Source organism: Scyliorhinus canicula, chromosome 19, assembly GCF_902713615.1.
Source record: "Scyliorhinus canicula chromosome 19, sScyCan1.1, whole genome shotgun sequence".
Taxonomy (NCBI): Eukaryota; Metazoa; Chordata; class Chondrichthyes; order Carcharhiniformes; family Scyliorhinidae; genus Scyliorhinus; species Scyliorhinus canicula.
The window spans coordinates 93,318,771-93,340,443 of NC_052164.1; the positions used below are offsets into that span (position 1 = coordinate 93,318,771).

The following is a 21,673-nucleotide window of genomic DNA, read 5'->3' on the forward strand; positions in this document are numbered from 1 at the left end:
CAGTAGAAGAGGTGCACAGTTAAAGGGAGTTAAGACAGAGATAAACACTTACCCAAGGGTAATAGAATTGTGAACAAGGGAAGACGAGAGAGGTGAAGTTTCTGAAGAGAGACAAAATTGAGGGATACGGGGAGAAGGCAGGTAGGTGGGTTCAAAACAATAAACGTGACAAGTGTGTTGAGCTGATGGTTGCTTCCTGCTTCTATAATTAACTAATGCCCTACTGAAGATGATCAGTTATTTTTTGTGAAAATGGTGGAGGAGAATCCAATCCAGACTTCTCTCATGCATGTGCTTGTGATAGACGATGGATACCACTCTCCTGTCAACCTCGTAATAAGAGACTGGCTCAGGGGAGTGAAAGGTTGGGGTGGACCCTCCTCTTCAGCAGCCAAGAGTTTGGCAGAACACACATCAGAACTTTCAATACACCCAATTTTAACAAGGAGTCATGTGCGGGTTTGGCACAAGTTTGTGAATAAATATTTAAACCCCGCCCAACCCAGCACCAAAGAGAAAATCCACACCCAATAATTATTTTAAAACTAAAATCAGTGCCTTGTACTGCTCATTATGATTCACAGAGGAATATGTTCCGGGATCTGTAATTTTAATGCGTTCTTAAGCCCCACCTAAGCTGTCCAAACAAGTTCTCATGTGTGCGATACATCTTTTTACTGTTTCATTGATGGTGACATTTTTATTCATAGTATGTTTTGTGAACTAGGCTTCAATTGAAGAAGAAATAATACCTTATAAAAAATTCACACCAACATCTATAGAAAAAAAGGGGCTGGCATAATGGAGTAGTGTTTATAATATGCCAGGAACACAATAGTCAGTGTGCTGATAAAAACTAGCTGTAAAACTATTTAAATGTTGATTTAAAACAGATAGTCAACTCTCGATTCCTACATGGAAAAGAGAGAGGATTTTTTTATTGCACTATAATAGAATTTTAGTGTGTTATCTAAGGCACAAGTTTCAAAGATAATAACCAATAGTGCTGAGGTACAAGAGATGATCAGATTCCTGTCAGGTAAACTCTCCAGCAAGAACACTCAATTTGGTATTTTTTGGTCTGTATTGTTGAGGATTTTTTCTATTGCTGTGTATGATTAAGAATATTTTCCCCGTGTCTGCCTGGGTTTCCTCACAGTGCTCCAGTTTCCTCCCACAGTCCAAAGATGTGCAGCTTAGGTGGATTGGTCATGCTCAATCATTCCTTCGTGTCCAGGAATGTGCAGGTTGGGCTATGGGGATAGCGTGGGCTGGATGTGGGAGTGGACCTGGGTAGGGTGCTCTTTCGGAGGGTCGGCGCAGACTGGATGGGCCGAACGGCCTCCTTCTGCACTGTACAGATTCTATGTCAGAAACATTTCCTGCCGTGAACACGTCGGTTCCCTTTGGGTTTCTGACGCCATGTTCTAAAAGCTGAGGCAGAAGAATCTCTGGAGTCCACTCCATCCCACATGGAGGGAGTACCAAGGAAGTTATGTTCACTTTCAGGGCATTCTTTTGGAGCGTGTTCCCATTCACAGGAGTCGCCGTGGTGTGTTACAATTCAAAGGAAGTCATGAAGAGCATATTGCCAATTACGCACGGTGTTAAGGGCCCATGCCTCCCATTTGCAGGGGATCCCTTGGGCTGTGCTCGTGTTTGCAATGGGTCATATTCACTGATTTCAGGAAATGGACCCGAGTGCAGCACTCGTTCCTTCTCTACTTGTGCTGATGGTGGTGTTTGGACTCCACAGTGGAATGTGGAAACCAAGAAACACAGGACTTGGGTGTTTAGATCGGCGAAACCAGTTCCTTAACCTGGTGACACTTTTTCAGAGCCACACCAGAGTACGTACATGGGGCTATCAGGGCAAAAAGATCTATAGCATGGAGTGGAGCTGATGAGAAGTGTCCCATTCACCTCCCAACGCCGCCAAGGTACACAAACACCTCAAGCACATCTGTTGAACAGGTGACAAGGTGGGCTATGAAAGGGAAAATGCTGGAAAATCTCAGCAAGTCTGGCAGCATCTGTAGGGAGCGAAAAGAGCTAACGTTTCGAGTCCAATGACTCTTTGTCAAAGCTAACAGACAGAGAAAGCGTGAAATATTTATACTGGTGGAGTGAGACTGAAAGATGAGTCATAGCCACAGAAACCCAGGGAAACCAGGTGCTAATGGCCACAGATACCAAGGTTAAAGAGTGCTAATGGCAGTCCCCAGAGGACAAACATAGAACATAGAACAGTACAGCACAGAACAGGCCCTTCGGCCCTCGATGTTGTGCCAAGCAATGATCACCCTACTCAAACCCACGTATCCACCCTATACCCGTAACCCAACAACCCTCCCCCCCTTAACCTTACTTTTTAGGACACTACGGGCAATTTAGCCTGGCCAATCCACCTAACCTGCACATCTTTGGACTGTGGGAGGAAACCGGAGCACCCGGAGGAAACCCACGCACACACGGGGAGGACGTGCAGACTCCACACAGACAGTGACCCAGCCGGGAATCGAACCTGGGACCCTGGAGCTGTGAAGCATTTATGCTAACCACCATGCTTCCGTGCTGCCCACAACGATGTGAAAGGTCAAACAACAGGGAAACTAACATCAGAGGATGAACTAACCGCATTCTATTCACCATGGAACTAACCCCCTAACTGCATTCTATTCACCATGGATGTGTAATCCCTCTACACCTCCATCCCACACCAGGATGGCCTGAGAGCCCTTCGCTTCTTTCTCGAAAAGAGACCCGGACAATTCCCATCCACCACCACTCTCCTCCGCCTGGCTGAACTCGTTCTATCTCTCAACAATTTCTCCTTTAACTCATCTCACTTTCTCCAAATCAAAGGTGTAGCAATGGGTACCCGCATGGGTCATAGCTACGCTTGCCTTTTTATGGGGTATGTGGAACATTCCTTGTTCCAGGCCTATCCGGGCCCCCTCCCACAACTCCTTTACCGATACATCGATGACTATTCTGGTGCCGCGTCATGCTCTCGCCTGGACCTGGAAAAATTCATCAACTTCGCTTCCAGTTTCCACCCCTCCATCACTTTCACCTGGTCCATCTCAGACACTTCCCTTCCCTTCCTTGATCTTTCTGTCCCCATTTCCGGCAATAGACTATCCACTAATATCCACTACAAGCCCACTGACTCCCACAGCTATCTGGACTACAGCTCTTCACACCCTACACCCTGTAAGGACTCCAACCCTTTCTCTCAACTCCGTCGCATTTGTTCCGACGATGCCACTTTCCAAAATGGCGCTATTACCCCACAAGGTCAGCTAGTTCACCTGGGATCCCATCTTTCTTATTTGTATAACCCTTGGGCCATTGATTCTTGGCAACATAAACGGCAGTATATTTTTATACTTGCATGTATGGAGATGACACTTGGTTATCTCTGTCATAGTCCAGAGTCAATCCGGACACACACTGTGTTAATTTCGCAAACAAGATTACTGAACACATTAATACGTTGCTCAATACTGATTTGATCAGGGAAACAGAATCATAAAGCACAGAAGGTGGCCAAGCGGCCCATTATGCCTCGCCTCGCTGGCTCTTTGAAAATACTATCCAATTTGTTCCATCTTTTCCCCCCCAGAGCCCTGCAATTAAATTCACTCTGCGGAGTGAAAAAGGCCGCTGCCACTGTGAAAAATTAATTTTTCCTCGATACCAACCCACGCTTTTCCCAGAGCGAGATGACATCAAGCCAGCCAACATGTGACACAGCCACTCTGTAAACTACTACTGCAAGGCAGCAGGAATAACACTCAGGGCGATTATGTCCCCAAATTGATGAGGGTGATAGGGAGAGGGCAGTGCCTAGCCATTGCTCAGGAAGTTTCAAGTCAGGAACATACCACGGGCAGAGTGGTGGGTTGCTCACAGCCTACCAGGGCAGCATGGTAGCATAGTGGTTAGCACAACTGCTTCACAGCTCCAGAGTCCCAGTTCGATTCCCAGCTGGGGTCACTGTCTGTGCGGAGTCTGCACGTTCTCCACGCGTGTGCGTGGGTTTCCTCCGGGTGCTCCGGTTTCCTCCCACAGTCCACAGATGAGCAGGTTAGATGGATTGGTCATGATAAATTGTCCTTGGTGTCCAAAATTGCCCTTAGTTACTGGGTTAGGGGGATAGGGTGGAGGTGTAGGCTTGGGCAGGGTGCTCTTTCCAAGAGCGGGTGCAGACTCGATGGGCCGAATGGCCTCCTTCTGCACTGTAAATTCAATGATTCTATGATTCAATCTATCACCACACATTAGGTATTGAAGGTAGTACCAGGAACACCTGTCAGGAAAACACAAAAAAATGGGAATATTTTCCTGTTGGTAACATTCTTGTAATTTTATTTTAAACTGTTGGGGCAATGTGAGTGGTAATTAAAGCACGGGCCATAGTGAATGCGAATCTTTTTAAAAAATAAATTTAGAGTACCCAATTATTTTTTACCAATTAAGGGGCAATTTAGTGTGGCCAGGGCAGCATGGCGGCGCAGTGGTTAGTGCTGCTGCCTCACAGCGCTGAGGTCCCAGGTTCGATCCCGGCTCTGGGTCACTGTCCGTATGGAGTTTGCCCATTCTCCCCGTGTTTGCATGGGTTTCGCCCCCACAACCCGAAAGATGTGTAGGGTGGGTGGATTGGCCACGCTAAATTGCCCCTTAATTGGAAACAAAAATGAATGGAGTACTCTACATTTAATGAAAAAAAATTTGTGTGGCTGATCCATCTACCTTGCACATCGTTTTGGGTTGTGAGGATGAGACCCACGCAGACACCGGGGGGCGGGGGGGAATATGTAAACTCCACACGGACAGTGACCTGGGGCCAGAATCAAACCTGGGACCTCAGCGCCGTGAGGCAGCACTGCTAACCACTGCGCCGCCATGCCATCCCCAGAGTGGATGTGAATCTAAACTGTGGGTTTGATATGGTAATAATTCTAGCAGAACTTCAAACAGATGTTTACATAAGGTCATTGAGTAATGATGTTTACGCAACAGGATCAGATTTGAATGAGTTGTGATTCAGAGGAAAAGATATGCAAGGTTTGAAAGAAAGGTGTCATTGGTAAAGTGTGAATAGACTGTTTGCTTTCTTTGAAATTCTAAAAACTAAAGTACAAGAGATTAAAGCAATCAACTCTGGGAGAGACCATTTCGAAAAGACACTGAGTGAGACAATGGAGAAATCAACGGGAAAGAACATATTTAAGGAAGTACTGAAACCTTTTAGATTTCAGCGGAAATCGCTGATCAGAATCTCAGCAAGCAGTGTGAATAAAGCCAGCTCTGAAAAGCCAACTGCTGTTAACCTCAGAAGACACCCAATAGAAATCAGACACTGTGCGGTAAACGTTACTGGACTTTATAGATCTTAAAACCTACACGGTGTTGCTCAACGGATGGGGAAGGTTAGCTCTGTAGGTAGTTAAATTAAGATCATTTGGAACGGTTTTAAAATACTGGTACTATGTACCATTATAGTATGTATGTATGATTCTATTTTATTTCATTGACGGTTCTCTCTTTCTCAATAAAGGTGGATTGGCCATGATCAATTGTCCCATAATGTCCAAAAGGTTAGGTAGGGTTCCTGGGTTATGGGGATAAGGCGGGGCTCTTTCAGATGGTCGTTGCAGATTCAATGGGCCGAATGGCCACCTTCCGCACTGTAGGGATTCTATGACTTGCTATAAGATTATCACAAGTAGTCGAGGCCAACCTTTCTTCATACTACACAAATTGCAAAAAGCTAAACATGAGAAACAAGAAGGCAGGAAAATGGGGATGAGGAACATATCAGTCATGATTGAATGGCGAAGCTGACTCAATGGGCCGAATGGCTTAATTCTGCTCCTGTATCTTATCTTCTAGTTGTTTCAAGTTCCCCTTTGGGATTTGAACAGCTCAGAATTTACCACCAGCCCTGCCCTTGATCTTGCCAGCCAAAATAACCGGGGGTTGGGATTGTGGGGGCCTGGGGTAATTAGCTGCGGTTCCATAGAGGACTACGTTAGGAAAGAGACAAGTGGTTAGGCAACACGAGAGACACTACTCCACATCGAATATTAGGCAAGGCAATGAGGCGGTACTCCATGAACTACCACTGCAGGTAGCAACTCTCGTTATTGGCATCATTTTGTACCACTCTCTGGCCAATCAAGCTAACCGGAAGTGGAGGTAGGGGAGGCAACACTCCAGATACCATAGGAATCATCAATTACTGCATTTCCCATGCTGAACAACAATCTGCAATCCCACAGCACCTTTAACATTATAGATGACCATATAAGAACATAAGAACTAGGAGCAGGAGTAGGCCATCTGGCCCCTCGAGCCTGCTCCGCCATTCAATGAGATCATGGCTGATCTTTTGTAGACTCAGTTCCAGTTTCACGTCCGAACATCATAACCCTTTATTCTTCAAAAAACTATCAATCTTTGTCTTGAAAACATTTAATGAAGGAGCCTGCGAAGGATTAAACCGAGTGACAGAAATCAATGACGGTCCTGGGTTTGCCTCCTCCAATTAATCATCGCAGCAGCAATGACAAAGGTGGCATAATTGGCCTCAACACTCCCTGGGATTCGGGAAGGAGTCAGGAGGAAAGTCGACCTGGACCCCCACTGCCATCCTGTGAATGTCCCTCAGCAGAGTTCACTTTGGGAGATCAAGCGAGGGCAAAACTCAAGCTCCGCTGTGATGCTCTCCATGGTCAAACAGCCCTTCAAGGTTTTCAATGTGAAGAATGGTCACTCGAGTGATGAGCACTGGAGAGTGACTGCCTCCCTTAATAGCATTCAATATGAAAATCACTGTCTTCTCGAGAGGGGAGGACACTTAACATTTTTGGGTGGGCAGTTCCAATATTTCAGAAATTGGTGGATAAACAAACCAAGGAGACCGAGGGAGATTTAGTAAAATTGAAGAAGATATGACAGGGGTGCACAAAATTATGACTGGTCCGGATACGGTAGACAAAGAAAAACTGTTTAATTAACTGATGGTTAATTAGTGGGACTAGCGGGAGACAGATTTAAGGACATGGGCAGGAGATGGAGCGAGAATGCCAGGGAGAGCTGTTTTTTTCTTACACAGCGAATGTTAGTCACCTCGTCCCCACTTCTGCTACCCTTGTGGGCAATCGATCGTTTCAAAAGTAAATTGGATGGACACTTGTAAGGAATCATCTTGCAGGGCTCCGGGTAAAGAGCAGGGGAATGAGCCTGACTGGATTTCTCCAGAGAGTTGGCACGGATCAATGGGCCGAATGGCCTCTTTGTGTGCCTATCAATGATCAGAGGGAGAGTTACAGCGTGGGAGAAACAGGCACAAATTGATATGGAGGCAGGGACGAGCAAGGCAAGGTGAGAAAGCAGCAGGGCTGAAGTTTACCTCTCAGTTTGCGGCTGGAGTGAGTCATCGAGCCAATTTTCCTCTGCCACAGAGCAATTGTGTTGCTGGGTGACACTGTAGCTCTGAAGCAACATTAATAATTGAACAGAACTCAAGGCTGAGTACATTTTTCAAGCTGAACTTAATGTTAAAGCATTCACCGGGAGGCACATGAATGCGGTTACTGCACATTCACAACGCTAAAAATATTGAGATTGCCCTCGACAAGAGGCATCAGTGGTCTCTTACTGTGACAGAGGCAGGAACAATCGTTGAAATAATTGATAGGATCTCAAATGTGCCTGAAAAGATAGCAGGAACAGCGGTTGCAGAGTTTGGGAAATAGCTATTTACATCACATTGCAAAATGACAATTTAAACGGTTTGCTTCACAGTGAGATAATACTGAATTGTTTGCTTTTTCATTCACTCCTTCACGCAAAAAAAAGAGCAAACATTCATAAATACCTCAACACAGGGCACATTGTTCAGCCTTCACCACTCTGATTATCTGCAACAATTTTCATGGGAGTTTCTGCATCAACCAACTGAAAGTCAATTAAATGTTTTTAAACAAACTTTTCAAATAGGCTGGGATCTGATTCTGATAAAATGAGCAATTATTATCCAAATGTGCAGCATGTTCTCAATGTATGCTCCTGACAAGACGATGCTGCATTTCAAATTCATAAAATTGCACCACTCCTCCCACGTCACTATTGCTACAACAAAAAAAAAGGGGCATTAGCCAAACTCTTGGTGGTCTCTCGCCATCAAAGCCCCAAGTCCTTACAGGCTCATTGCAGAGCGCCAAGAGCATCTCCCCCACCACCTTTGAAAATGCAGCATTTCTTCAATAGTGCACCGTAGGCCCTGGCTCTGGGTCACTGTACGTGTGGAGTTTGCACATTCGCCCCGTGTTTGCGAGGGTTTCGCCCCCACAACCCAAAGATGAAGGCAGCACGGTAGCATTGTGGATAGCACAATCGCTTCACAGCTCCAGGGTCCCAGGTTCGATTCCTGCTTGGGTGACTGTGTGGAGTCTGCACATCCTCCCAGTGTGTGCGTGGGTTTCCTCCGGGTGCTCCGGTTTCCTCCCACAGTCCAAAGATGTGCAGGTTAGGTGGATTGGCCATGATAAATTGCCCTTAGTGTCCAAAATTGGGTGGGGTTACTGAGTTATGGGGATAGGGTGGAGGTGTTAACCTTGGGTAGGGTGCTCTTTCCAAGAGCCGGTGCAGACTCAATGGGCCGAATGGCCTCCTTCTGCACTGTAAATTATGAAACTATGAAACTATGTGCAGGCTAGGTGGATTGGCCATGCTAAATTGTCCCTTAATTGAAAAAATGAATTGGATACTCTATCATTTTTTTTTAATGGTGCACTGTAGGAATTGGATTAGACCATGTCCTGGAGAGGGCCTTAAATGTCCACAGTCATGAATGGTACCAACTGAGTGACTCAAGCAAGTGAGCACAGTACGAAGTCTTACAACATCAGGTTAAAGTCCAACAGGTTTGTTTTAAATTCCTCAGCTGAAGGAGCAGTGCTCCGAAAGCTAGTGATTTGAAACAAACCTGTTGGACTTTAACCTGGTGTTGTAAGACTTCTGTGCTCACCCCAGTCCAACGCGGGGATTTCCATATCAAGCAAGGTGAGGATAGAGGATTTCCTCTGATGGGTTCCGAAAAAATATATTAAGCAAGTTCACGGTGTCAAAAGGTCAGTGACCCACTGACACCTCCAGATAAGAGCCTGAATATTCATCCTTATTACAAAAAGAGACACGTTACTGTTTGAAGAGATCACAGGAACTGTCCTCGATCTGCTAAATTTTATGCTGCAAGGGCAGCATACTGGTGCAGTGGGTTAGCCCTGCTGCCTCACAGCGCCGAGGTCCCGGTTCGACCCCGGCTCTGGGTCACTGTCCGTGTGGAGTTTGCACATTCAGCCGGTGTTTGAGTTGCTTTCGCCTGCACAACTCAAAATATGTGCAGTCTAGGTGGATTGGCCATGCTAACTTGCCCCTTAATTGGAAAAAATGAATTGGGTACCCTAAATGTATATTTTAAAAAAAAATTAATTTATTCTGCATCTCACACAGCTACATCGCTGGCTTTGAAAGCAGACCAAGCAGGCCAGCAGCACGGTCCGATTGCCGTAACAGCCTCCCCGAACAGGCGCCGGAATGTGGCGACTAGGGGTTTTCACAGTAACTTCATTTGAAGCCTACTCGTGACAATAAGCGATTTTCATTTTTCACTTGCATAGCTATCAAAATCACGTACCAATATTTTCCAGGGTAACAGGCAAACATAATAGTACTTGAAAGTAAAAGCCCCTTAAGTGGCAAAAAGAAATACTGGCAGCTGGTGGCCTACTGGCTGGAGCGTTAATAATCAGCACCGTGGAGTGTTCCCCTTCCTCTACGGCTAACTGATCAGAGTCTGAAGGAGGACTCTCGACAGGAGCGAGCACAGAACGAGCCTCTCTCTAAAGTCTCTGATCAGACGGTTGAAGAGTGAGTGATCGCAGGCCAGCTTGCAAAACAGGAAATGATACCCTTCCAGCCAACGAAGCTACATGCCGCACAGGGTTCATTACACATCCCTGCTGCTCGGAGTAATCTGGTGATCCGGCTCCACGTCATGGGCCAATTTGCTTTCTACATCAGCGCAAAGTGGAGGAATCTAATGCTGGGCCACCTCTGAAGCCTGGCGGCAACAAGCAGCAGTCGCAACCCCACCTCAAAGCTCTGGGCTGTTGCACTCTTATCCTCAGCTCTGCTGTGATAGCAGTGGCAGAAGCTCCCTTAAGATGTAAACTGTTCGCTTCTGGAACAGGAAGGAACTCTTCAGGCACGAGCCTCCATTGAGAAGAGGGGTAATTTAGAAGCCAGAGTGTTGACCAAGTGCACTGACTCTCTGCCAAAGCCCCTCCATTCACGCTCAGCAAAGCATTAAATGAGAGAGAGTGTGGGGAAGTCAGAACTTTCACCCATAAATGGCTTGCCTTCTGGACAGATGGTTAGCTTATAAACCAACTTCTTCATAATACAGAACTTCCAGCTCTTCAGAAACTTTTTTTTTTTAAATTCCGATTTAAAATTAAATATTTTACTGAAGAGGCCTGAAATAGAGTATGATTGTGTCCTTTGCGCCTTCTCCCCTCGACACACTTCCATCTCCCGGTGGAGGACAAACTTGAATTTACATGGGGCTGAATTCTGCACTTCGCGACGGCGGAAATGCGAATTGCGATCAGGTGGAGAATCGGGCGTCCGGCCAAAAGCGAGGTCCGCTCCCGGTGCCGATTCAGGATTCATGCCCCGGTCCCTCCCTGGTGGCAAAAACGAGGTATGCACTCCGCACGGCAGGGGCACACAAAACCGCCATTTGAAATCTTTGTCGGGATTGCTGGGGCTGGCTGCCCGGGCCGGGAGCAGTAGCGAGGAGTGACTTGATGCCAAGTCCGTGGACCTGGGGGTGTCCCCCTCCGGATGAGAGTGACCTTGCTCAGTTTGCCATTGCTGCAGTCTCTTTTTAAACGCACCCCTTAGGTGCTATGTACAGGTTCCTGGTTGCTCACACCTGTGAGTACTGTCTGTGTCCTTTAAATCCTCAGAAGGCCTTTGATCATCTGGAAGCCCGCCCAGGCCAACCCTCTGGACACCCTCATACCCCAGCTGTATCAAGGGCCAAGCTCAATAAGGAGTTCACCAGGTGTTGGCACTCCTCAGAAGCGTTGCCCCATGGCAGAGGAAGCGGGGATCAGCAGAGCTCACCTTAACCAGAGGACACCTGCACCACGGCCTGTAGACCCTTCCTCGTTCTCTGCCCCTCTCCGGCAGAGACCACATCAGTGACCCCCCACCCCTCGGGATCACCAGCTGTCTTCTCCTGGTGAGACCTCTGCCATCTCCTCTCAGGTGGTGTTTGGGAGGGCAGGCTCGAGTCTGTGGCCCGCACTGGGGAAGTGGCTGTCCCTCCTCCCCCTACTGGCATGGAGCTGTGGGTCAACCTCGGACTCCTGACCTCGGGGGGGCAAGTCTTCTCTGAGCTATCTCCGTGGCTGCAGTGAGTGTAGGGTCAGTGGAGCGCTTAACAACAGCTCCAGCTACCAGGCTCTTTGGCACCAGCCCCGGCCCCAGCAGTTAGAACGGCCGTTGGGCCGGGAATTGATCAGAATTCCCACTGGCAGAGCATTGGCCCATTTGGATGTCCTGACTCGCTGACTGAATAGCGCCCCGACGGGAACACGAACCGCACGCGATTGAGTCCCGGCGGCAACACTCAAGTCTCCCAAATGGAGAATCTTGCCCATGATGTCTTGTCATGTCTTCTGGACATCCCAGTGTACTTCACAACCTTTGCGGTCGTCGCTGCGATGTGGGCAAACACAGCAGCCATTTCTAGTGTCTTCCCAACAGACAATCAGTTGAAAGACCAGCAATGGTGCTGTTGACGGCAACCAATGCAGGATGTGGGAATGCACACTGACCTTCTTCAAGCAGTGCCATGGGATCTTTAATGTCTATCTGACAGGGCCACGGGAAAACCTCCGACAATGCACCACTCCTTCAGCCCAAAAGTGTTGACCTGAACCATGTCTTCAAGTTCTTCCGTGAGTTTGAACCCGTGATCGTCTGACTAAAAAGTGGGAGTGCTGACAACTGAACCAAAATAACACTGAGAAGGATAATAGTTACAGGCTAAACCTTGGGACCGTACAGGTGGCACGGTAGCACAGTGGTTAGCGCCTTGGTTGGGTGCTAGCTTAGTGGGTAGGTGTAGACTCGATGGGCCGAATGGCCTCCTTCTGCACTGTAGGGATTCTATGTTGTAAGTTCCAGAAACAAAGATACGGGAACTATTGAGAATGGAAGTTCCATGGTATCATCACAACTTTACAATTTGCATCACTGATATTGAAGCGGGGTAAAGACCCGGAGGCGTGCGGGTCCTACAGGCCAATCTCCCTGATTAATGTTGACGCCAAGCTCCTGGCAAAGGTACTGGCGGTTAGAATGGAGGACTGCGTACTGGACGTGATTGGGGAGGACCAAACTGGGTTCGTGAAAGGTAGGCAGCTGGCGGCCAACCTGAGAAGATTACTTAATGTGATAATGATGCCTCCGGCGGGTAGGGAGGTGGAGGTAGTGGTGGCGATGGACGCCGAGAAGGCCTTTGACTGGGTGGAGTGGGACTATCTATGGGAGGTGCTTGGACGGTTTGGGTTTGGGGAGGGACTGGTGAATTGGATCAAATTCAGCGTCAGGATTAACAGAGAAGTGTCGGAGTACTTTAGGCTGTACCGAGGGACCAGACAGGGCTGCCCGCTCTCCCCGCTGCTGTTTGCGCTGGCCATAGAGCCGCTGGCGATTGCGCTGAGAGCTGCAGAGGGATGGAAGGGGATGGTGAGGGGCGGGGTTGAACACAGGGTCTCTCTTTATGCAGACGACCTGTTCCTGTATGTGTCGGACCCAGTGGCCGGGATGGGAAGTATACTGGGAATGTTGAGGAAGTTCGGCCAGTTTTCAGGATACAAATTAAATATGGCCAAGAGTGAAATGTTTGTGGTACAGGCAAGGGGCCAGGAGAACAGATTGAGAGGGCTACCGTTTAGGCTGGTTGAGGAAAATTTCAGGTATTTGGGAATCCAGGTGGCGCGAGACTGGGGCAGGCTGCACAAGTTAAATTTGGCCAGGGTGGTGGAGCAAATGAAGGGAGAGTTTCGAAGATGGGATGCACTCCCGCTGTCGCTGGCAGGGAGGATGCAGACTGTAAAGATGACAATCCTCCCTAGATTCCTGTTTGTTTTTCAGTGCCTCCCGATCTTTGTCCCACAGTCCTTCTTCAAAAGAGTTAACGGGCTGATCATGAGCTTTGTCTGGGCGGGAAAATCTCCGCGGTTGAAGAAGGTGATGCTGGAGAGGAACCGCAGCGAGGGAGGGCTGGCTTTTCCGTGTCGGATTAATTATTACTGGGCGGCCAACATCGCTATGATAAGGAAATGGATGGTGGGTACGGGGTCTATCTGGGAGCGGGGTGGAGGCGGCTTCGTGCAGGGGCTCGAGCCTGGCAGCCCTGGTCACGGCTCCTCTACCGCTGCCGCCGGCCAGGTACTCCACCAGCCCGGTAGTGGTGGCGACCCTGCGGATATAGGGCCAGTGGGGGAGGCATGTAGGGGAGATGGGGGCGTCGGTTTGGGCGCCAATCTGCGACAACCATCGGTTTGCCCCCGGGAGTATGGATGGGGGGTTTCGAGCATGGCGGCGGGCAGGGGTGGGAAGGGTGGGCGATATGTTCCTGGAAGGGAGCTTTGCGAATTTGTGGAGCTTGGAGGAGAAATTTGGGTTGGTAAGGGGAAATGATTTTAGATACCTACAGTTGCGGGACTTTGTTCGTCGACAGGTCCCATCTTTCCCACGCCTCCCGCCAATGGGGATTCTCGACAGAATAGTCTCTAGGGGGGGAAGAAGGGGAGGGTAGAGTTTCTGATATTTATAGGGTGCTCATGAGGGAGGAAGGGTCCTAGACGGAGGAACTGAAACTTAAATGGGAGGAGGAGCTAGGCGGGGAAATGGAAGACAGGCTGTGGGAAGAGGCCCTGAGTAGGGTAAATTTGACCGCAACATGTGCCAGGCTTGGCCTGATTCAATTTAAGGTCGTTCACCGGGCCCACATGACGGTGGCTCGGATGAGCAAATTTTTCGGGATAGAGGGCAAATGCGCTAGGTGCGCGGGACGACCAGCAAACCACGTTCACATGTTTTGGGCATGCCCTGAGCTGAGGGGGTACTGGGAGGGATTTGCAGGCGTCATGTCCCGGGTGCTAAAAACAAGGGTGGCGATGGGTCCAGGGGTGGCAATTTTTGGGGTTTCGGAAGACCCGGGAGTCCAGGGGGAGAACGAGGCCGATGTTTTGGCCTTTGTTTCCCTGATAGCCCGGCGACGAATACTATTGCCGTGGAGGGACTCAAAGCCCCTGAAGACTGAGTTGTGGCTTGCGGACATGTCGAGTTTCCTGGGTATGGAAAAAATTAAGTTCGCCTTGAGGGGTCTGTACAGGGGTTCGCCCGGAGGTGGCAACCATTTATTGACTTCTTTGCGGTAGAGTAGAGTAGAGTAGGAGGGATAAAATGGCGGGTAGTACCGGTGGGAGAGGAGCGGGCTTGTGCAGTATGTCAGTATGTTATGATTGAAGTATTGAGTGTACGTGGATGTTTGCACATTTTTGCTTTCTGTCTGTTGATGTCTGTAACTGTTTACAAAGCCAAAAACTACCTCAATAAAATTGTTTATTAAAAAAAAGAATTTACAATTTGCTTTGTTGGGCATCCCATAGATTTCCAACTTCTGCTGACATTTCTGCTGCAATCAGAATGCCTCTTCAAGCCATTAAACTTAAAGTCAATCAAAGTAAGGACTGCCGCTTCTCATATCTTGAACCTGCTTGTAAGCTGAACATCTGTGCCAGGTGTTTTCATGCATTATGGAACGGTGTGGGTCTGTTCGCCAGATGAGGCGGACAGACAGTAGAGGAAATTGATAACAAAAACTAGAGTGGAAACACTTACCAAAGATCTCTCCATTTTTGGCATACTCAGTCACAAGGTACAGCATGTTTTTGGTCTCCATCACCTGTTAACACAAGAGGTAGTAAAGTCACATATAACAGTCACAACACTATTGTTGAGTTTCACTCAAAAAAAATCTACTGCTATTGGGGACCTTAAGAATCCTGAAAATACACAATGGGAGAGCAAAGCACTGAAATCAGGGTCTTACAATCCATAGAACCTTTACAATATAGGAGGCCATTTATCCCATCGGGTCTGCATCAACCCGTTGAAAGTGAACCCTGGGTAGGCCCACTCCCCCATCCTACCCACGTAACCCCACCTAACCTAAAGGGGTAATTTCTGCATGGTCAATCTGCCTAACCTGCACATCTCTGGTCTGTGGGAGGAAACTGGAGCACCCGGAGGAAACCCACACAGACACGGGGAGAAAGTGCAAACTCCACACAGACAGTCACCCGAGGCCGGAATTGAACCCGGGTCCCTGGCGCTGTGAGGCAGCACTGCGAACCACTTAATGGACCTTCAATCCTAATCCCACAAAAACATTATCCTGTTTTGTTTAAGAACCCAGAGCAATAGTTAGGAGAGAGCTTTGAGGGAGAGAAAAAAATGTGTTTCAGCCATTTTTAATCTTGAACCTCAAGCTCCACGTTAAATTCGCAACATTACCGCTGGTCAGAAAATTCTGCTCAATTAGCCTTTGCACCACAGTGGCAAATTCTTACACTTTGCTGACGCGGACCTTTCAATGGGGAGTGAGGGAAGCGCATGACAAAAACCAAGTTCCAAAGTGCACCCGCTGTTCAAACCTCCCACCATTGTTCAATCCTGATGCACCAAGGTGAAACGACTTGGTTTCAAACTCAAGTGAAATGTTCCCTGGTGTTTTAAAAAGAGGTTATTAATAATCAGCACGCTTCGGGATATCCCCTGCAATGTGATGAATCATCGAGGTCAGCGGCCGACTTTCAGATCCTCTGTTAATGTAATTTGGAATCCAGCCAGCGAGAATATGTGAAGGAGCCCTGCAATATTAACATCAGGAGGTGATAACAATGAGGTACAGGTTTGGGAAGGGGACATCGGAGGCCGCTTCAGTCGAGTGCTGTTTAATAATAATAATAATCACTTATCGTCACGAGTAGGCTTCAATAATGTTACCGTGAAAAGCCCCTAGTCGCCACATTCCGCCGCCTGTTCGGGGAGGCCGGTACGGGAATTGAACCCGCGCTGCTGGACTCATCGTTCACTGACAAAAGGTCGGAAGCAGCTCTTGTATCAGGATTGCAAGCTCAGAGGTAGGAGGAGAGATAGAGGCGGGTCTGTGGGCGGATGCCCTAAGCAGGATTAACACATCCTCATCATGTGCCAGGCTTAGCCTGATACAATTCAAGGTGGTCCACCGGGCGCACATGACGGCAGCCCGGATGAGCCAGTTTTTTGGGGTAGAGGACAGGTGTGCGAGGTGCGCGGCAAGCCCAGCAAATCATGCCCACATATTTCGGGCATGCCCGAAGCCGAGAGGGTTTGGCAGGGTTTTGCTAAGGCAATGTCCACGGTCCTCAAAACACAGGTGGGGCCGAGTCTGGAGGTGGCGATCTGTGGCGGGTCGGAAGAGCCGGGAGTTCAGGAGGCGAAAGAGGCCGACATCTTGGCCTTTGCCTCCCTGGTAGCCCGGAGGCGGATCTTATTAATATGGAGGGTCTCGAAGCCCCGGAGCATGGAGACCTGGGTTAGTGACATGGCTGGGTTTCTCAGTCTCGAGAAAATAAAGTCCGCCTTAAGAGGGTCAATGTTAGGGTTCACCCGGAGGTGGCAGCCGCTCGTCTACTTTCTCGGGGAAAATTAAAATGTCAGCAGAAGCAGAATTCCAAAAGTTGGGGAGGAGCAGATTGCTGTTTTATTGTTGGAGGGTGCAAAGATTGGGATGGAGGTGGAAATGCTTACTGAACCATGTTTATGTCGCTGCTTTTGTTATTATTATAAAAACTTGCAAATACCCTAATGAAAATATTTTTTAAAGAAAGGATTGCAAGCTCAGAACCCACAGCCCAAGGTACACTAGGATCAGTTAGCGCATGCTGAGTCTGGAAGGGGGCGAGGAGAAAGCAGGACTTCCAAATCCCTCCCCATGGCTGCTGCTCCCTTTATTCAAGCTGACAAGGCCTCTCATGCCCGCGTATTAAACCTGGACGCTTGTGCGACCACCTTCCCGTGTCTACACTCGCAGGGCTTCTTCACATCAGGCCAAACACACCGCCCTGGTTCAGCACCCCTTGGAATGCCCAACCCATAAGGTGTGAAACTCTGCCCCGACATCACAACGGGGGGGTCTGCTGGTTGGCCAATGGCAACAGCGTGGGGGCCGTTCAGTGAAAGGCAAGATGCCACGTGATGCAACCTCACGTTGCATATCAAACCAGAGTTGGAAAGCCCGCCCTTGCTCTCTGCAGCCACATTTTCAACACACCCAATCTTCTTGCCCCTGAATTGCGCAGAGCAATTGTTCAGAGACATTTCCTCGTCTCACTGCTTGGTTTGAAATTAAAAAATCTTGGCGATATTTTCCAAGCCAATGGAAAATAAAAAGTGAGCACAGCCCATGGCAGGCTGCTGCGTCACTACGGATCCGTGTCAGGCTGCTGGCAAAGATCAATCCCAATGTCTAAATTGAGTTATTAAAAGATCCACAACAAGAGTGCTTGAGATTTTGGCGCAGAATCAAGTCTTTGTTGTATACTAAACAGCCCTAATGTGGGAGAGGGGAAATGTTTATTCATGACACTGTCAGCTGGGCAGTCGGAGGAACTGGTTGGTACCATCACTGAGAAGCAGCACGATACTCGTACAACATTACAGCACAGGAGGCCATTCGGCCCATTGAAAGGGCTACTCAATCAGACCCACTCCCTTCCTCTTGCCCTCCACCCCCTCCCCTCCACCTCCAAGCACGGCAATGTTTTCCCCCCCCCTTTATAAACATCCAATTACCTTCTTGAACCTGCTTCCACCACCCTTTCAGGTAGTGCATTCCAGATCATAGAATGTACAGTGCAGAAGGAGGCCATTCGGCCCATCGAGTCTGCACCGGCTCTTGGAAAGAGCACCCGACCCAAGGTCCACACCTCCACCCTGTCCCCATAACCCAGTAACCCCACCCAACACTAAGGGCAATTTTGGACACCAAGGGCAATTTAGCACGGCCAATCCACCTAACCTGCACATCTTTAGACTGTGGGAGGAAACCGGAGCACCCGGAGGAAACCCACGCCGACACGGGGAGGATGCGTAGACTCCGCACAGACAGTGAGCCAAGCCGGGAATCGAACCTGGGACCCTGGAGCTGTGAAGCAATTGTGCTAACCACAATGCTACCGTGCTGCCCTAAACATTGAGACATGTTGTGTGATCCCCCCCCCTGTTCTTTTGCCAATTATCTTAAATCTGTGTTCCCCCCCCACCCCTGTCACCAACCCTCCTGCTAGTGTGTTCAGCTTCCTCTTTTTACATTGCCAGATCCCCTCTGTTGAATCTTCACTTAACCTTTCTCACCCCCAAGAAGAAACATTTTCCGCTCCTCCACGCGACTTACGGCCTTCAAAATGATATCAGGGATGAAAAAAATCTCCTAGATCACCCCTCGCCAAGGTCTTGCCATTCTTCCAGGAGTGTGTCAGTGTTTTATAAAGAGTAACCTCCTTGCTTTTGTACTCTATGTGAATGTCCAGGCCTCTTGTCACTGCGCCCTCCTTAAAATTGATCCATTTCGTTTTCATTGCCTCTCCTCGTTCTTCCCACCAACGGTCATCATTTCGCATTTTTCTACCTTCAGTTTTATTTGTCACCCTCTGCCCATTTCACCAGTCTGTGCACTGGCCTCTATCCTGCTTCACTGTGTTTGTTGTGGCAACTGAAAACTCCGCTCAAATCCGTGGGCGGGATTCTCCGGTTCCCCCAAACGCTAGTTTCTCAGCGGTCCACCGTTTGCTGCCGGCGGGTTTCTCTACTTCCGCCGCTCGTCAATGGGGTTTCCCATTGAAGCCATCCCACGGCACGCAGGTGGCGCTGCCGGCAGCAACAGAGAATCCCAACGGCCGGAGAATTCCGGCCCATATTACTAACGCCTATCAAAAAAATGCAGTGGTCCTTACGTCATTCTGCAGGGAACACCAGGAGCTACTTCCTTCCAGCCGAAGATACAAACAAGCATTCACCTCTGCTCAGCAAATTTCTTAACTGCTCTACCGCTCAGTTTTAATCCTGGGCTTTAGTTTTGCCAACAAATCTATTATGCGGCTTGTCATAGACTAAACCATCACAAACTAGCACTTCACTCCCACTTTCTGGGCTACTGAGTCAGCACCAGTCACTCAACACCGACATAAACAAATTATAAATTTAACACATGTTGCGTTTGTTGGGAGTCTGCAAAAAAATGTGAACGTCAGTTCAAAAGAGATTTGTTTGTTCTGTCTGGATGTGAATCACGTCATCTCATCCCCAGCTCCGCCTTCAGTGCTCAATGACCGCACTTTGCCAGATACTTCCTGTCCTCGCCTGTTCTCAAGCCTGAACCATGCTGGTTTTCTAATAGTTGCTCGAACATGGGCAATATCAGCCTAGCGGAGATGGCTCTGTAGCAGGGGCAGGAAAGCGACGGTGCTCTCAGTTCGCTCCACACACCCGTACCGCCCTTTCCAGCTGGGGGTATCGAGGCAACCCGCCCACAAGCTACATCACGCCACGTTACTTGCACAAATAAGGGCCGGCTAAGGGCTGAAATTTGGGGTTCCCCAAAGTCAGGAACGGAGGTAGGTTTAGGGAGGAGGTTGGGGCTGGTTTAGCTCACTTGGCTAAATCGCTGGCTTTTAAAGCAGACCAAGCAGGCCAGCAGCACGGTTCGATTCCCGTACCAGCCTCCCCGGACAGGCGCCGGAATGTGGCGACTAGGGGCTTTTCACAGTAACTTCATTGAAGCCCACTCGTGACAATAAGCCATTTTCATTTTCATTTTTCAGGTGGCATGTTTGTCTCGGAACATTCCCAGCCTCGGCCATTTTGGGTCGGGGGGTTGGGGAGGGGCAAAAAGACCACCCAATTCAACCAGGCGAGGAGGCAAAGCAGGCTCTGGCAGTGCCTCGTTAAAAGGGACTGACAAGGGCAGCACGGTGGCCTAGTGGTTAGCACAGCTGCCTCACGGCGCTGAGGTCCCAGGTTCGAATCCCGACTCTGGGTCACTGTCCGTGTGGAGTTTGCACATTCTCCCCGTGTCTGCGTGGGTTTCGCCCCCACAACCCAAAAATGTGCAGAGTAGGTGGATTGGCCACACTAAATTGCCCCTCAATTGGAAAAAATAATTGGGTAATCTAAATTTTTTTTAAAAAGGGACTGACAGGAGGCAGATTGGGTCTTTTCAGCCAGTTTCACAATGCGATGGTGGCGACGGGAAACCAAGTGTGAGGAGGCGGTTACCCAGTAGTTACCAATCCTCCAGGTGGGCTCCACAAGTTGCCCCTGTCTGTGTGGGTTGGGGGTGCAGCCAAAGGCTCCCATCCCACAACAACAGTGGCCTGGCTAATGTTTCTGCTCCTTTTTTAAAAAAATGAAATTTATTCAGAAGTGGCCGAGAGAGCACCACCTTGTCGAGCTGGACTGCCAGTTACTTACCTTGTACCGCAGCTGGCTGGTTCCCTGAAGTTGGAAGGCCTCTGATTGGCCCTCCAGCTTCGAGAGCTTACCTGCTGCCTTTAGTTGGACAGGAAATCTGTCTTCGTGCCAATTAAAGACTTGCCTGCCTTAAAGTCTTAACTTCACTCAGTACCCCCACAGCAGGTGGGTTTCTGAGCTAAAAACCAAACTCGCTCCTCTTTCTCGCCTCATCGGTGAAAATTCAGGCTTTAAGTGTTTGATTTCTTAGACGGTCAAATAAGAAGCTTACTGCTGTTATTCCAAACATCCGAACTGTTACCTCTTTTGCAGACATGTGTCCGCATTCAGGTGCAGGATGGCATTGCGAAACCCTTCCAAAACAGATCCGGCGCACTCCCCGTTACTGTGCCCCTGGCTTAACAAGGCGCAGTTTCTAAGAAGCGAGGGGAGAGCTTTGCTGTGCGTCTAACTGCATCCTGGCCACAATTAATGCACAATGGACCTCAGCATCTGCTTCGGGGGGGGGGGGGATAATAACCCGAAATCGACGGGCAACAAGTCTGGGAAGGGGGGGCCTGGCTGTGACCTGCAAGATGGACAACTACCCTCAGCATCTGTGCTGGTTACACCCATAGTCAGCTCAGCTCTCCAGCAGGTTGTCTCTGCACCAGGTCCAGTCTGTGACGCTATCAGCCAGAGACTCCAATCAAGCAGCAAGTAAAGGGAAACAGATGTTCCCAAGTTCCCAGCTGGGTTACTCTGTTTCTTTTGATCCAAAAACCTGTTGCCACAAGTGAAGTCTCCGATTACATTATAATTTAATCCCTCTGCACTTCACAGCAGAAAGTGGCTCAAACATGGCCATTAAACCTGACGCATAGATAGAAATAATTACACACAGATTGACATTTACCATTTTTACGTGTGCCGTACTTGCGCTCTCTCTCTCTCTTCTTCACTCTGTTCCCGTTTACAATCTGCTCCTCTTTTACTCTTTCCTGTGTCTGCCACACAC

General features: G+C 48.8%; 1 protein-coding gene across 3 annotated transcripts in view; it reads right to left on the reverse strand.

Moving 5' to 3' along the window:
- Positions 1-21,673, reverse strand: part of sik2a (salt-inducible kinase 2a) — a 164,114-nt gene that overhangs the window by 92,323 nt on the left and 50,118 nt on the right. For all 3 annotated transcript variants that reach the window (XM_038779352.1, XM_038779350.1, XM_038779353.1), the window contains exon 3: positions 15,004-15,067. In XM_038779352.1, coding sequence (XP_038635280.1) covers positions 15,004-15,067 — 64 coding nt within the window. The remainder of the gene's footprint in view (positions 1-15,003; positions 15,068-21,673) is intronic.